The 16,671-nt window shown below is 47.6% G+C and overlaps 1 protein-coding gene across 7 annotated transcripts in view; it reads left to right on the forward strand.

Moving 5' to 3' along the window:
• Positions 1-16,671, forward strand: part of Fnbp1 (formin binding protein 1) — a 116,484-nt gene that overhangs the window by 92,529 nt on the left and 7,284 nt on the right. For 4 of the 7 annotated variants that reach the window (XM_028757093.1, XM_028757096.1, XM_028757090.1 and 1 more), the window contains 4 exons: positions 10,050-10,159; positions 13,563-13,695; positions 14,157-14,278; positions 14,545-14,684. In XM_028757093.1, coding sequence (XP_028612926.1) covers positions 10,050-10,159; positions 13,563-13,695; positions 14,157-14,278; positions 14,545-14,684 — 505 coding nt within the window. The remainder of the gene's footprint in view (positions 1-10,049; positions 10,160-13,562; positions 13,696-14,156; positions 14,279-14,544; positions 14,685-16,671) is intronic. The other 3 variants (XM_028757097.1, XM_028757092.1, XM_028757095.1) reach the window with 1 other exon arrangement.

The raw sequence follows: 16,671 nt of genomic DNA on the forward strand, positions 1-16,671 counted from the left end.
GGAAGGAAGGAAGGAAGGAAGGAAGGAAGGAAGGAAGGAAGGAAGGAGCCTGGAATGCACCTTGTCTGACAGAGGACTTGCTTAGCATCATCCCCAGCCCAGCACAAAACATTCGCTGGTGCAAGCCTGTGAAGATCAGAAGGTCAAAGGTCCTCACTGGGTTCACAGTGAGTCTTAAGGCCAGCCTGGGCTAAACAAGATCATATCTCAAAAATAAAAGAATGGGCCATGGAAACGGCTCAGTAGGTAAAAGTGCTTGAGCAAAGCCTGACCACCTGAGTTCAATTCCTAGGACACACAGTGAAAGGAGAGAGCCAACTCTCCAAAGCTGCCCACTGCCCTCCACATGCAATCGGTCAGTCAGTCAGTCAGTCATCAATCAATCAATCTATCTATCAGTAAGAGTATATGAAAGGAAGAGTAGTGTCAAAAAATCACGGTGAAGGAAGGAAGGGTACACCTGAGAGAACTGTTTTGCTTTTAGTAGGTCAAGTTAGAAATCAGAAATTTGGGGCTGGTGAGGTGGTTCAGGGAAAAAGGCTCTTGTGATCAAGCCCAGCAATGTAAGTTTCGTCTCTGGGACCTAAAGGTGGAAGGAGAGAGCTGACTCTTGCAAGCTGTCCTCTGACCTCCACATGCACACCTTAGCGCGGGCAAGCACACACACACACACTGAATAAATAAATATAATCATTTTTAATTAAATCAGAAATTTAATTTCCTTGAGCTGTCAGGACAGCCCCTGTCAGCAGGCAGAGGAGCTTCAGAAGTGGACAGTGGATCACGCTGGCCTCTGTTGCTGGGACTGGCTGAGAAACTGGCAGCTTCCCAATTATGCTGGCCTTTAGAACTTCACTCTTCATCAGAGAAATTTCCAGGGTGAGGCAGGCTCAGAGTCGGTTACATCACAATACCGCATGATCACTCGTGTTTATAAACATCTGCATCTGTCTGTCAGACACGGGAGGAGATGTGCTGAGTGTCTTCAGTTACCATCCGTTTGCATGTATGGTCCATGACACCACATCCCACAGTCTCCTGGTCATCAATGGTTTCTGCGTCTGTGTTCTGGTATCCCCAGAGTGTATTGGCAAAGGCCAAAGAATGTCTGTGTTCGATTAGTACAAGAAAAAATGGTTTAAAAAATTTTTTGATTTCAGCAAATTTCTTTGATGGAAACTTTCCTGAAAGGTAAGTCCATTCTCCAATGACAGGCAAGCTGGTTCTGAGGCAGTGAGGGACACAGAGCGCCATGGGCTGCTGTCATTTGGGAGGAGCGGTTGGGTCAGATCTGATGCTTCTTCTTTCAAGGAGTGGTGGGGGAAAGGAAACTGGGGGGGGGGGGGGAAAAGGGGAGGGAGGGAGGGAGGAAGAGGGGAATAGCAGGCCTTTGAAAAGAAAACATCCTAAACCCAACATCTGGGGAACTAGACTGGGTTGAGCAGCTTCAGTGCAGGAGGTGTGGGTGCAGTTGGCCACAGATAGGGGGCGCTCTCTCTCATTTCGCTTTCCCCTTGGAGAATAACCGACTGTGGCTGTGTGTTTCATTCTATTCAGATTTTTTTCATTTTATGTTTTATCTGTGTGAGTGTTCCCTACAGCCATGTCTATACCACATATGTGTCTACTGTCCCCTGAGTTCAGAAGAAGGCATTGGATCCCCCGGGTCTGGAGTTACCAATGGTTGTGAGTCACCACGTGGGTGCTGGGAATCAAACCCATATACTCTGCAACAGCAGCTTGTGCTCCTAACCACTGAGCCATCTCTCCAGTACCCTGTAGTGTGTCTTAATTTATCACATTTCATAGCCTTCAGATTTGAATTCTAAGTATCTGGTTTAATGACCAGAGTGTGGAAATTATATGCAAACATTTCTTTTTCTTTACTTTTTTTTTTTTTTTTCCTGAGACAGGGTCTCACTGTGTAACTTTGGCTGTCCATGAACTCACGATGTAGACCAGTCTAGCCTTGAACTCACAGAGATTTGCCCTCCCCTGCCTCCTGAGTGCTGGGGCTACAGGTTTGCACCATTACCATCTGGGTCAGTGTGCAAACATTTCTTAGCATAGCTTAGTTTACTTTTAAGTAATTAAACAAGATAAATAGTTTTGTGATATTTACAGAGGATTTAGTTTACACTGCCAGATCGTCACTGTTCCATCTTTACACAAGTCAAATAAAGATTAGAGTAGAGAGTGTGTCCTTAGGACTCTGTGTAAAAGCACACGCCTGTGATCCTACACCCGGGGAGGTGAGACCTGGAGGATTAGGAGGTCAAGGTTATCTTCCCCTACACAGGGAGTTTGAGGCCAGTGTGATGGGAAAACCAGAGGGGTATGGGAGAGAGAGACTGATTCATGGATACACAGATGGATGGAGAGATGGATGGACAGACAGACAGACAGACAGATAGGTCAAACATGTCCTGATTAGACTCTACAAAGGATAATCCCATTGTCCTAAATGAGGATTTCCTTTTGAGCCTGTGCAAAGCAGTTGTCTAGCTAAAACTAGATGACTTCCCTCATAGTTTAGAGTTAATCTTAGGAAAAACCACCAAAGCAAAGCAAGACATTTTGGATGTGCACTGTTGCATGTCATGTTGTGAATGTGTGGTTTTCCTTTTTTTTTTTATCTTATCCTGTTCTCTTGCTGATGGTCGGCAGACTCAGTCTCTGTGTTATCACAAAGAGCTCATGAAGAGGATTCTAGGGGCGCCCACACACGCCTTGGAGGCTAGGGACTATGTTGTAAGTCCGCCTGTGATGCAGATCAGTCATAGCCAAAGCACTAACCCCTCGGACAGCGCCAAGACTGGGGACACAGGTGTACCTGTAACACTTCTACCCCACCGCACAAAATTCTCTGGGACCAGAAGAGGGTCTTACTGTATAAATTCAATGGCTATTTTATCTCCCAAACGTGTATAGAAAGATCCAAGCCTCTAATGGGCGTCCAACACCCCAGTGACACCCACTGAGCTAGCTCACTGTCCGAGTGCCCACTTTTTCTCTTAGTACTGGTAAAATCTTTAAAGAGTGCCAATTGCCACCTGAGAGATCCGTGGTATCTCCCAGGATATGAGTTTTATGGCAGAAATTTACCCACAAAATTCAGCTATTGAATGTAGTCAACAGAAAGCGACAGTTTAGGGCATGGTGATGTGACCATGCGAGGATCCATATCTGTGTTTATAGCTAATGGGTCACTGGGGAGTCGTGCCACAAGCCTAGAGAATAAAAACTCAAAGAAGCACGGGCAAAGACGGTTCCAGGAGAGTTTGCCAACTCATATCTGCTTGGGCACTTACTGTCCCCTTTCTTTGCGCTTGAGGTTAGTAGCTGTGACCGTCCAATGACACATGAACTTGCTGGCTCTGCCTCCCTCCTGTGTTATCGATGCTTGCTTCTCCCAGAGCCCCTAACCTGTCGCTTGAAGCTGATGGCATTTGGTCCCTTAGTGTCTAGTCACGCACTCCATGGGGCCGTTGCCGTTATTCTCCTAGGAGAAGACTTGCTTTCTAATTGGAAGTGACCTAATTATCTGGCTTATTTATGACCTACAACCTGAAAAAACACTTAGTCATCTTTACAAAGAATTCTAACACTGAGGTGGCACCTCTGGCAGGTGATCTGTCACCACCCACCTCAGTTTGAGAGTTTTGGTGTTTCCAAAACACTGAGTATGAGAATTTAGTATTTCCTGTTTCTCTCTTGGAATGGATGTTCAGTTTTAATCATTTGTTCTTATTTTGATGTGGAAACCTTCCTATTGATATTCAAATTTCGATGCTAAGAGATTTTGATTATAATCTCAAGTCATGAGAGGAGCCCCATAGAGAATAAACAGCGAGTCAGGTTCTAGAACTTCGCAGTAAGATCGTGTGTGAGGGAATGCCTACTGGTGCACTCTGTGGGGACCGTCTCCTGCTCTGCACCATGGGTGTTGTCTGTCTGAGTGATGAACTCAGCTTGTGATGAACAATCTGTGCTTTAGCTCCAGGAGGCTCAACAAGTTCATGACCACGCCTATGCAGACGCGTCTTGAAAAGCTGTCCAGTTTCTTTCCTATTTAACACTCTCTTCCCTCTACCTGGGAACAGTTTCTTTAAAAAGTGATTGCCTATACACAAAGGAGTATCAACTTTTTTTTTTCTTTGAGACAGCATCTATGCAGTTCTGGCTGGCTTGGAACTCACTATGTAGACCAGGCCTCTACCTCCTGAGTGTGCACCATCAAGCCCAGCTAGAAATTTCAGCTTTAAATAATCTTAAGGATGAAAAAATAAATAAATAAAAGCTGGCTAAAGAATTCTAACCCATCCCTCCCCGGCATAGAAATCCAAGTGTGCTTTCTTTAGTAGTTTATTACCCCTTACTAGGACCTTCTGGATTGCCAGGAACTAAGTCAAATGTTGAGCGCTCCCTAGGCAGACAGCAGTCTCACAGAATCCTGTTTCTGTTCTGAGTTCTCAGAGCCTTCATACGATGCTTCACTCCAGTGATCATGGGAGTTTCTAGTCTCCAAGCCAAGCAGTGATGGAGCTGATGTGGCCCTACACTGATTAGCTCACCCACGCAGCGCTCACCCACACCTGAACGTCAGCTTCCACAAGCTGCAGCTCCTGGGCGCTCCAGTGCTGTGTAGCCTCTGTAGAAAGGCATGGCATTCAATAGCAAGCTTCAAGGACCCTGTAACCCCACTACTCAGGAGCTAAAGCCAAGGCCAAACTGTGCTATATGACAAGACCCAAAGCTCCCTCAAAGGAAACCAATTCACTTTGAAAAAGAACAAGCCTCAAAAGTCACCCTCACGGCCCAGGAGGGGTGCTGGTGACAGGTAGCAGGTCACATGTCCAGCATCTCCATCCTACTGGCAAGAAGCCTTCTAGCTTCTGACCTCCACATACACACTGTGGCACATGTGCACACACCTAAACACACACACACACACACAAGTAAAAATAAGTATTTTTTTATTAAAAAAGAAAAACTAAACACCAGGAGAAAGGCTGGCTGCCAATGACCCCAGCGCTCAGGAGACAGAAGACTCCGGGTGTGTGTGTGGGTGGGGGGCTGCCTATGACCCCAGCATTCAGAGAACAGAAGGGAAGGAAGTCTCCTTGAAAACCTAACGCCATCCCAGCCAGGGATGTACATTGGGTAACCCTGTCTCAGAAGTCATATTTTAAAAAGACTGAATAAGGTGTCCTGGGAGAGGTTTAAGACCCTGGGGTCTGTTTCCAGCACCTCCCCAAGTCACCCTTCCCAGCAAGCTGATTTTCATAGGCGTCCAGTGGGAGATGACTCTGCAGGGCCATGTCAGACCTTCCTCACATCTTGTCTCAACTCTGGTACCCAAGATGCTAAGAAGAGTTTCTCTCAAAACCAGCCCCTCCTGTGAACTTTTGCACAGATCTGCCCGGCCATTTCACAAGTCATCCAGGGAGCTGGTGTTTTGTGTCCAGTGAGACTGGCCAAATGCCTCCTCTTCTGACGTGTTTTTTCTCTCTCTCTTTCTCTTTCTCTCTTCCCGTTTGTTACCTCTTCAATTTTCCATGAAGCTTTCTCTGAAGCTGGTAAGCACAATGTCCCCCATGCATGTCCCTGGTCTAATTGGGTTCTGGTGTGTGCTGTGTGTGCTAAGCCATGGGCAACCTGCCTCCGACATTAATTGTTCCCCTTCATTCTCCTGTGGGCGCTTTTGTTGGTGTGTATTTGACCTCTGGTTGCATGACTGACTTAATTCACTAAGAAAATTAATGCTTAACATGATTTGATTTCTTTTTAACTGTGGGGACCTTAGAGTTGCTAAGCATTGATCAACTATCTGTATCCATCTGAGTGTAAATGTCAGAAATTGAGGGGACGGTGGTCTTCCTACTGATCATTCTGGGTCAAAATAAATGTACAGTTGGAAGGTAGCTCTTCCTGGAAGCCACAGAAGTAGATATTTAAAACACACACATACACACACATATACACAAAACTGGGAACCTAAAGGAGACACTTGGGAGGCAGAGGCAGGCAGATCTCTGTGAGTTCAAGGCCAGCCTGGTCTACAGAGTGAGTTCCAGGCCAGCCAGAGCTATTTAGAGAGACCCTGAAGGAGACACTCAGGTATGTGTCATACCTGTCATGACACACTAGGTTTTCAGTAGGAAAGACTGGTGAAAAGCTACTGTTTTCTGCGGGAACTTTGGGTAAATCTGATTCCAGGGGCCACAGATGCTTTAATGGACAAAGGGAACTCCGCCTCATCCATCCTTGAGCTCTCTACCTAGCGTCTGTCTGTCTTGCTTCTCCTTCATGGTGTAGCTCCAGCAAACAGCCTGATTTATTAAAAGAAAATCTTAACCAACATAACCCACGATGCTTTGAGAATGAATGAGGATTGGGACATGGGTCTGTCTAACATAGGCAAAGTCCCTGGGTTCCATCCCCAATACCAAAAAAAAGATGGACGTCATGGAATCCTCCTGAACAGATTCCTACAGCCTCTCAGTGATGGACCATGTTAGCTAACCACAGAGTAACACTGGGGGTATTACTCTTGCTGGGGTCCTCCTGCTCTTGATGGCCTGGCGTGACATGTGAGGGGTATTACTCTTGCTGGGGTCCTGCTCTTGATTGCCTGGCGTGACGTGATCGTGACTTTCTTACAGTCACGCACATGCAGACGCAGACACATCATTCCCAACTGATCTATATTTAACCACAGTCCAGTCAATCTCAAAGCAAAAAAATATTTTATTAAATAACATTCCTCAAAAATGAAACCCCGGGATAAGTTTGCAGTCAAGAGAGGTCTCTCTCGGGGAGAGAAGAGGTTCAGATGCCAGATGACTGTGAGCAGTCTTTCCTTTTGGAATACAAATCCTTTCACCAGCTTGGGAGTGAGCTGTTGCTTCCATGGCATTTAGAGATGGCTCAGTGGGTAGGGCCGATTGCTCTTACAAGCCCGAGGAGGTGTTTAGATCCCAGTACCATCAAGGCAAGTATGGCTGCCTATTTCTTCAACCCCTGCACTGAGGAGTGGAGATAGGTGAGTGTCAGAGGAAGCCACTGGACACCCAGCCTCACCGAAAAGCCAGGTTCAAGGCTGTAAGATACGGAGAGGGAAAGACATCTGACATCCTGCTGGAACTACCCCTTTAGTATACACGCTTCTGCATGTACCACAAACATGCACACAGACATGCAATATCAGGTAGGAAATGCATCAGCTGTAAAAACAAACATCTGAAGGACTTGTTTTACCCAGGGCTTGTGCTCAGGAGGTGTAGGTTCCATCAGAAGATAGGTCAAGGCCGAACACAGATCCCTCTAACCTGGGTGTGTCTGACCACACCCTCCAGGGCAGGTTCCACCCTTTTACAAACTGGGTCACTCTAGCTGTGTCAGAGACATCCCCGTGACTCAGAGCTAGAAACAAGAGCCCTTCTCCACAGAATGAGTCACCTGTTAGAGCTTTGATTGAGGAAATGTAAACTTCAAAAGCCTAATTTCGTGAGACGCCCTTTCTATAGATCCGACGTTAATATGAGAAGCTGCTGACCTGAATCCATAACAACCAAGGTCTGAGGCTTTCCCAGTGACTTGTTTTCAAGTAATGACACTATTGAAATAGCCAGGATAGCTATTGAGAGGGACCTGGCTGGTCAGTTCGGTGAACCATTTATCAATTGAAGATGATGATTTTGTTGTCATAAGTAACACATGCTACCTCTCCTGTGACCAGTCACAAACCACTGGCCCAGAGGATTCCTTACAGGCGCCTCCATAGGCATTCAGATGTCATCCATGCCTCACACACACATGTTCTAAATACACTCAGAAGATCCAGATCACTGCTGAACCAGCCACGTTCAAGTCTGGCAGTCACCTGCAGTTGCTGTACCAGACAGTGCAGCCACAGAATGTTCCCACCATCACAGAAAGTTCTAGAGGTCTCTCTGGCCACTGTCCAGATCGATGCACTAACACAGCTCTGTGACTTGCATTGATTTCAAAACAAAACAGAACAAACAAAACCTCAGGGCTGGGAAGATGAGTCCAGATGTAAGCCCGAGCCTGCAAACTTAGATTTCAAGAATCTGTATAAAAGCCCAGCAGTAGGCAGAGAGTATGCAATGGAAAACAACCAAGAGACCCTGTCTCAAACAAAGTAGAAGATAAGGAAGTTGTCCTCTGACCTACACACACACACACACACACACACACACACAATCTAGGAAACAAGTATCAGGGTGGCCAAGATGGCTCACGGAGGTGGGAGTGCTTACGACTAAGCCCTGACCATGTTGTTTCGGAGAACCACGTGGTTGAAAGACAGAGCTGAGTGCCACAGATTGTAGAATGGATAAAAATCGTAAAGACTGATTTTCCTCCAAGCTTAAATAGAATGAAAGAAAGCCAAACAGTGATGTTTCAATAGTGTGCGTGGGAGAGAGAGGGAAGCCACTTCAGCTGCCATCAAACTGAGGGAGCCCACTGCTCCTACTGGCCTGCAGGACCATGCTTGGCTTAGTGACAGTAATCCTCTTCTCCAGATCGCATACCCATCACACACACCCAGGGTGTCTCAGGATGGAGAGCAGATCTCCACCTGACCTAAGAGGCAAGCTATTTGCTGATTCATGTGCTTCCCAGCTCGAAGCTTCTCCTAATCAGCCCAGAAGCCTGTCACAAGCCCCCAAATAAGCTGCTTGGCAAATCCAGCTGGATTCCGGGAACCTCTGGGCTCCCTTTCTTCTCGCCCCCAAGTGAGTCCTGTTCTCGTTTGAAAAGTATTGAGGTTTTCAAGTAAAATCTCTTCTTGTAAATCTCCTGGCTGCCTCTGGGTTTGTTGAATACATTTCATTCTTTATAAAAATGGCCTCACTTAAGGAAAAGCTCTTGCACTGCTGTGAAGCCAAGGAGGTAGTCCTTGGAGGAAGACCAGCTCCTGGGATCGGCTACTGAAAGCACAAATAAGAGGCCAGAGTGCAGTAAGAGCTTAAAAGAGAGTCCCAGCCAGGTGTAGTGACTCATGCCTGCAACCCTGGCATTGGGAGCCTGAGTCTGAAGGACTGCTTCAACCTGATGGCCAACCTGGCCTCCACAGCAAGTACTCAGCTGAGGAGATGGCTCAGTAATTAGGAGAATGCACAGGACCCAATTACAACATCTAGCTCATGGCCACCTGTAACTTGTTCTAGGGAATCTAATTTCCTCTTCCAGACTCTATAAACACTGAATACACGGGTGTGAGAGTGTACACACACACACGCACACAATCTTAAAATAAAATCTTTTAAATTTGGGGATGGGGTGGGTCAGGAACGAGATATGGCAGTTCACACCTATAACTCCAGTACCTGGAAAACTAAGGCAGGGGAATCGCTGTGAGTTTGAGACTGTAGCCCAGAAGTAAAATGCTTACCTAGTACACATAGGGGTCAGGGTGTGTTACACACGCTCTGACAGTAGCAGCAGGGAAGGTTAGTTTTGTGCACTGTGGGAAGTAATTCTGTGGTCCCGGAGGCAGTGAGGGACAAGTCATACCAGATTTTTTTAATTGTACTTTTTGCTGGCATCCACAAAGGAAAGTGATAGCCTGTCTGTCATTTCACAGAGGCGGAAGCTTGGAATGCCTCAGCATTGAGAGGAGAGATGGTTAGGAATGCTTCAGCTAAGGGAAGAGACTTAGACACGATACTGACAGGGACTGGATTACATTACAGAAATGTCATTTCCTGAACTTCTGACCTGGTTGGGAATAGTCAGAGAATGCAAACACACTATGCGTACATTTTAAAAATGTCTACAGGGTCAGACCTATTCCAAATCTCCTCCTGCGGTGTGGTGGCCCCTGGCCTTCCCTGCGGTGCTCTGGCTCACTCGGTGATTTGGGGGACTTCCGGAGTCTGCATTTGTTTGGGTTTTGCATCTCAGCTGGTGTAGCAGGGAAGCATAGTTGGCTCTGCAGGTCTGCAGGCTTGGTCTGCCCCCTCTATCCAGGAGCACTGCAAGGCTTTCTGGTGTCTCATTTATCTTTGTGTCTGCAGGGTGTCACACCAGAAGACTTCAGCAACTTCCCACCTGAGCAGAGAAGGAAAAAACTACAACAGAAAGTTGATGACCTCAATAAAGAGATTCAAAAGGAGACGGACCAGAGGTAGGATGGATTGGTATGCCCTGTCAGAGAACCCAAGCTCAGTCTGGAAAGAGGAAATCTGAAAATGGATGTGTGTGCACGAGTGTGTGTGTGCGTGTGTGTGTGTGTCTGTGTGCATATACATGCATGCATGCAGTGCCCACAAAGGCCAGGAGGGGGTATCAGAACTCTTGGAGCTGGAGTTACAGGCAGGTCTAGAACCAAACTTCAGTTCTTATGATGAAGCAGTACATGCTTTTACCTGGTGAGCCATTTCTTCAGCTTCTAAAACAGATAGAAAGGCATAGTTTTGGCAGGTGTTTTTGTTTGTTTATAGCCTAGTGCTGGGTTCAACCTCAAGGTACAGAGGTTGGCATGGCTGTACTTGACGCAGCTGTCAAGGCACAGGGGCAGGCATCCATGGCTCTCCAAGCAGAGCATCATGCTGTCTCTGTTGTGTTTCTTGTATGCTGGCAAAGGGACAGTTGGACCACACCATGACACAGGCGCAGCTCCGCGTGCAGGGTAGGCGCTTTCTTGAAGTTGTAGTCATACAGTAGGCAGCCATTTCCCGCCGCTTGCCTTCCAGTATTTGCTGCTGCTGGTAGGCAAGATGTCTTCTGTGTCTTGGGTCTCGATCCTGACACTCTCAGTGATGGGCTCCACCTCAAGGGTGAGGGTCTCCCATGTCAGGGCCCTCGTGAAGTTCTTGTTGGCATCCACCACATCGCCTTGATACGAGCAGTCTTAGAGGTTTTCTCTCAGGGGCCGAAGGGGGTTTTGCTTTTTGTTTTTGTACAAAAGATGGAAAAGATTCTCTCCTTTCTCCCCCATGTCCTGCCTTTGAGTCTAAAATCTGTTTGTCTTTTTAGTTGAGGATAATTAAATATTAGTGTTCCTGCAGATTCTCGTGTCTCCTTCCTCTCCACCCTTCTCTTCCCCTTCCATCATCTTCTTTTTCTTCTTCTTCTTCCTCCTTCTTCTTGTTTGTCTGTCTGTTTGTTTATTTGCAGACCAGATTTACCTCAAACTCAGATTCCTGCCTATCTGTGCCCCTCTTCCCCCCAACATCTGAGACAACAGGCACAAGCACCCCAACACACCTTTGTTGTTTGGGGAGTTGTTTGTTCACTTTTTTGAAGACTCTCACCCTGGAAGTCATTGTGTTACTCATGCTGGCCTCAACTCAGAGTGGCAATCCTCCTGCTGCAGCCTCCCAAGGCCTCAACTCAGAGTGGCAATCCTCCTGCTGCAGCCTCCCGAGGCCTCAACTCAGAGTGGCAATCCTCCTGCTGCAGCCTCCCAAGGCCTCAGCTCAGAGTAGCAATCTTCCTGCTGCAGCCTCCCGAGGTCTGGGGTTACAGATGTGAGCCGGAATGTCTTGTCCCTTGTCTGCATGGTTTAGTGGTCTGGAAAACCAACTGCAGCTGGTCTGCTCTGGTCACTAGCCAACCAGCAGCCTGCGTTCTGCTCTGCCTTGGGTACACAGAGTCTTAGGAGTTTTTCTTCTCAGGGGTTAAAGTGGGTTTTGCTTGTTTGGTTGGTTGGTTTGTTTTTTTTTTTTTTTTTTGGTTTTTCGAGTCAAGATTTCTCTGTATAGCCCTGGCTGTCCTGGAACTCACTCTGTAGACCAGGCTGGCCTCAAACTCAGAAATCCACCTGCCTCTGCCTCCCAAGTGCTGGGATTAAAGGTGTGCGCCACCACCGCATGGCAAATTTTTTTTTTTTTATGTGTTTGTTTTATTGTTGTTGTTGTAAAAAGGGGAAAAGAATTACCATGTTTTTGGGACTTGGGGGTTTGGTTTTGTTTGTATGCTGTGCTGAGCTTCCTTGTTACCTGCTAGGCCGTTGCTCTACTGAATCACATAGAACATGTCAATCTTATGTATAAACGCAGTGTCCTGAAACTGTGGCAGTTGATTGAGACTGCATCTTTTGAAAAAAGAAAAAGTCAAAGCTGTAGTTGCAGAAAGAGACTCATAGCTCTTGATACACACTATAAAGAACGTTTAAAAGGCCAGATGTGATGGCACATATGCTATCCCATCACTTAGAAGGCTGAAGCAGAGGATCACAACTTCAAGGCCAACCTGAGCTGGATCATGAGACCCAATCTCAAAACAATAGAAACAAAGAAGGCTCATCTGTTGAGAGCATGAGCTGCTCTTGCAGAGGACCAGGGTTCAGTTCCCAGCACCCCTGGTGGCTCACACCTGTCTGTAACTGCTGTTCCCTGGGATCTAGCACCCTCTTCTGGTGTGTGAGAGTACTGCACATAGGTGCTGCATATGCAAAAAAGCAGGCACACAAATTTAAGTTCAAAAAGCAGAAAGCCAAAGTGAGATAACTGAGACACCTTCTCATGAAACTAGGGAAGGGACAGCAGGTTAAGGTCATCGCAGATGGAGGAGAGGAGCCATGGGGCAGTGAGACCAGCCTGGGTTACAGAGTCAGACCTTGTCTCTCCCCAAAATAAGGAAAGGTGGGGGGTGGGGGGAATCTGTGGTTAAGAGTATGTGTTCCTCTGATGAAGGGTCTGAGTTCTGTTCCCAGCACTGAAACTAGCTGACTCAGTGACTCCAGTCCAAGAGGGTCCAACACCTCTGATCTCAGTGAGCGCTTGTATTCATGTGCACAGACACTCACCACACATAAATAAAAATAATAAAAATTATTTTAAAAAAAGGAATAAAAGAGAAGAGAATAGTAAAAGTGGCATGCTTTCTAAAAAAGATTCGTTTTATTAATTTTAAGACTGTCTGTGTATGTGTGCGCGCACGCTTGCGGATGGCATGTAAATACAGTTGCCTGCAGAGATCAGAGATGTTCGATTCCCCTGGTGCTGGGAATTGAACTCAGATCCTCTGAGAGAGCAGCATGTGCTCCTAACCTCTGAGCCATCTCTCCAGCTCTGAAGGCAGCATCTTAATCATACTGAAAATTATGCTGGTGCTATTCCCAGCTCTTGGGAGGCAGACGCAGGCGTATCACTGAGTTTGAGGCCAGCCTGGTCTACAGAGTGAGTTCCAGGACAGCCAGGGCTACACAGAGAAACCCTGTCTCAAAAAATAAAATAAAATAAGATCATACAATTTTTTTTTTTTTTTGGTTTTTCGGCACAGGACTGCCTCTGGTGGCCCCTGTGTATTCATCTGAAATGAAGGGATGGTCTCACTGTGTAGCCCAGGCTAGCCTCCTGCCCTGACTGCCTGAAGATCACCAGTGTGTGTCACTAAGCAAGCAGGGTGATGGCTTTTAACAGCCCCTTTTCATTTTACAAAGAAGTGTAGTAAGAGGTGGTGCAGAGCCTATGATGTCGGGGATGGGCTTTTCTGGAAAGGACAGTAGGCTTTTCATGCAGTCACAGAAAAGCCCCCGATTGGCTCCAGCCTCAGTCTCTGTGTTCTTGTTATCCCTTTCTCAGAGATGCCATCACCAAAATGAAAGATGTGTACCTAAAGAACCCTCAGATGGGAGACCCGGCCAGCTTGGACCACAAACTCACTGAAGTCACCCAGAACATAGAAAAACTGCGGCTGGAGGCTCAGAAGTTTGAGGTGTGGAGAACAGGAAGAAGTGGGAAGGTGTCTCTGGGCAGCCCCCAGGAGAACCCCACCCCTATCCCCACCCCCCACCTTTCAGTGGTAGGTGTTATGGGAGCACTGAGCTGTGTCCCAAGAGAGGAAAACCACTCGACTGACATGTCTTAGGGTGTGGGGTTTCCCAGGGTGACCTTAGAATAATTTATCCGTGATTACATGGCTGCCCAAGGGTTTGGCCCAGTGGTGCCTGCTTTCTGCCATGTGAGGTGATTGGTAAATTTGGTCAATGGTGACCTTCCTACCCCTCCCCTGCTCTCAGGGGAAACCTTCGCCTGTGAGCCAGTGTGAGCCAGCTAGTTCAGGGTCTGAGACATCAGCATCGGCTTGCGACTCTCCAGCTCTGAGTTGAGACCTGACAGCTCATGATCTAGCCTAGGCTAGCCCAGGTCCAAGTCTTCTGTGGCTTTTGTTTCTAGGCCTGGCTGGCTGAGGTGGAAGGCAGACTCCCAGCTCGGAGTGAGCAAGCACGCCGGCAGAGTGGACTGTACGATGGCCAGACACACCAGACAGTCACTAATTGCGCCCAGGACCGGGAGAGGTACAGTACCTGTGAGACCCTGCTGCTGGCATGGTCTGGATTTGTACTAGCTTAAATTCTAGAATCCCTCACCGACAAAAGGCAAGAGTATCTATTTCCACTGCCTCTGGTTCATCTGACACGAGAGAGACTACCTCAGTTTACCATCCAGTCTGGGCTGGTGGAGCCCAGTTCCTACAACCTGGTGGAACACTGCTCCATGGTGGGGGGCAGACCCAAGTCTCCAGGTTGGTCGCTATAGTTGCTCTGTGTCTTCCTCTCTTGAGCAGCCCAGATGGTAGTTACACAGAGGAGCACAGCCAGGAGAGCGAGCACAAGGTACTGGCCACGGATTTCGATGATGAATTTGATGATGAGGAACCGCTCCCTGCCATCGGGACCTGCAAGGCGCTCTACACATTTGAAGGTACGCTGCCCATGGAAGTCTACCTTCTCAAGCTGACTGGGCCACTGCCCTCTCCCAAGGATCATAATTCTCTCTCATACATAGGATAAAATTATAGAAAAAAACCATTTATTTGTTTTATGTATGAGTGTTTTGCATACATGTGAGTCTGTGGACCATGTGAGTAGTGCCTGGTGCCTGTGGAGTCCAGAAGAGGGCATCGGGTCCTCTGGAACTGAAGTTAAGATGGTTGTGAGCCACCATGTGGGTGCTTGGAACTGAATCCCAGGTCCTTTGCAAGAGCACCCAGTGATCTTAACCATTGAGCCATATCTCCAGTTCCAGTAAAAGAAATTTAAATTAATAAATAAGATGAAAAAATCAATAAGGAAGACATCTGACATCTAATTTTGGCCACTGCACACTACACACGCACACACATACACACTCATTCACACACACTACATACTCATTCACACACTACACACTCACACATTACACACACTACACACATTGCACACTCACACACCACAATCCATGTTACACACTCACACTACACACTTTTACACACACTACAGACTCTTCACACACTGTATACTCTTACACTACACACATACATTCACACACACACACTACACACTCTTACACACTCACACATTACACACTCACATCACATACTCACACACACTATACATCCATACACACACACGGCACACTGACACATTTCACACACTCACACACACACGCACACATCTCAGGGTAGGAAACAGAGTGCCTGGGTGAGAAAAAGAAGTGTTTGCTCTTACTTGGCCGGCACTAAGGAGCTGCTGATGGCATTTAAGCTGCTGCCAGGCACATCACTGCCCCCTACGTGAGATCAGCCAGGTAACGGGTGAAGCATCAGCACCATGCCTCCGCCTGGACATGATGCAGACCAGAGAGGTGCAGAGGGTGCTGTGAGGGAAGACGTGAGGACTCAGGGAAGCAGGGAGCCCTAGGATGAGTGAGCTGATGGACCCTACAGGATTCTCAGAGCCTTTGAGTACCAAGGGTGTTCATTGTGATGAAGGCTGTACCAGGGGCATCATCAATGAAGCTTTGCTTTATGTTACTGACAAAACAAGCACATCAGTGACCCTGCTGACAGTTCCTTAAACCGCTTGCCCCTGGCCTGTTTCATTTCCATTGCTGGGATGAAATATCCTGACAGTAAGCATGTCAGGGGAGAAAGGGTTAATCTTAGCTCACAGGCCAGGTCCCAGTCCATCATAGCAGGGGAGCCAAGGTAGGAACTTGAAATGGCTGGTCATGCCTGTGCTAAGCCAGCCTCTGCTCTTACACAGCCCAGGACATAAGCCAGGGATTTGCCATCGATTTCACTGGTTAAGACAGCTTCCCACCATTCAGATGGTGGTGGCACATGCCTTCAATCCCAGTACACAGGAGGCGGAGGCAGAGGCAGGGCTGGTATACAGAGAGAGCTCCAGGACAGCCAGAGCTACACAGAGAAACTCGGGGGGGGGGGGGGACAAAAAAAAAGACAGCCTCCCACAGACAGACAGACCTATAGGCCAGCCTGCCGTACACAATTCCTCACATACCTCCTCCCAGGTGGTTTTAGGCTGCTGACAGAACTAACCATCACATGCTCCCCAAACAGGCCTACAGGTGCGGCTGGCTTTTAAATTATCTTAGAAAACTATCTGGGGGGTCTTGGCGAAAAAGAGGACCCAGCCATCCTGTGGTGGAAAGAGCTGAGCAGGACAGGTAGAGGAGAGTCGAGGCTAGCCTGATGGCTCATCCTGCAGTCCTCAGAGATGCCATGGGGAAAGACCAGTGTCTCAGTGACCCCGGGTTTCCTAGGCAACATCAAAGAGAATAGGAAAGGTAGACCTTGATTTCAGGAAATGGCAGAAAAGGAGAGATGAGGGTCTGTGGGGGCTGAGCAAGGACCCTTGCCTCTGCCCCCTGGCCCAGGAGAGCCCTGAGGGGAGTGACTTAGAGGAGC

This window comes from Grammomys surdaster, unplaced genomic scaffold (assembly GCF_004785775.1).
Source record: "Grammomys surdaster isolate TR1022 unplaced genomic scaffold, NIH_TR_1.0 126133, whole genome shotgun sequence".
In the NCBI taxonomy this organism is placed as follows: Eukaryota; Metazoa; Chordata; class Mammalia; order Rodentia; family Muridae; genus Grammomys; species Grammomys surdaster.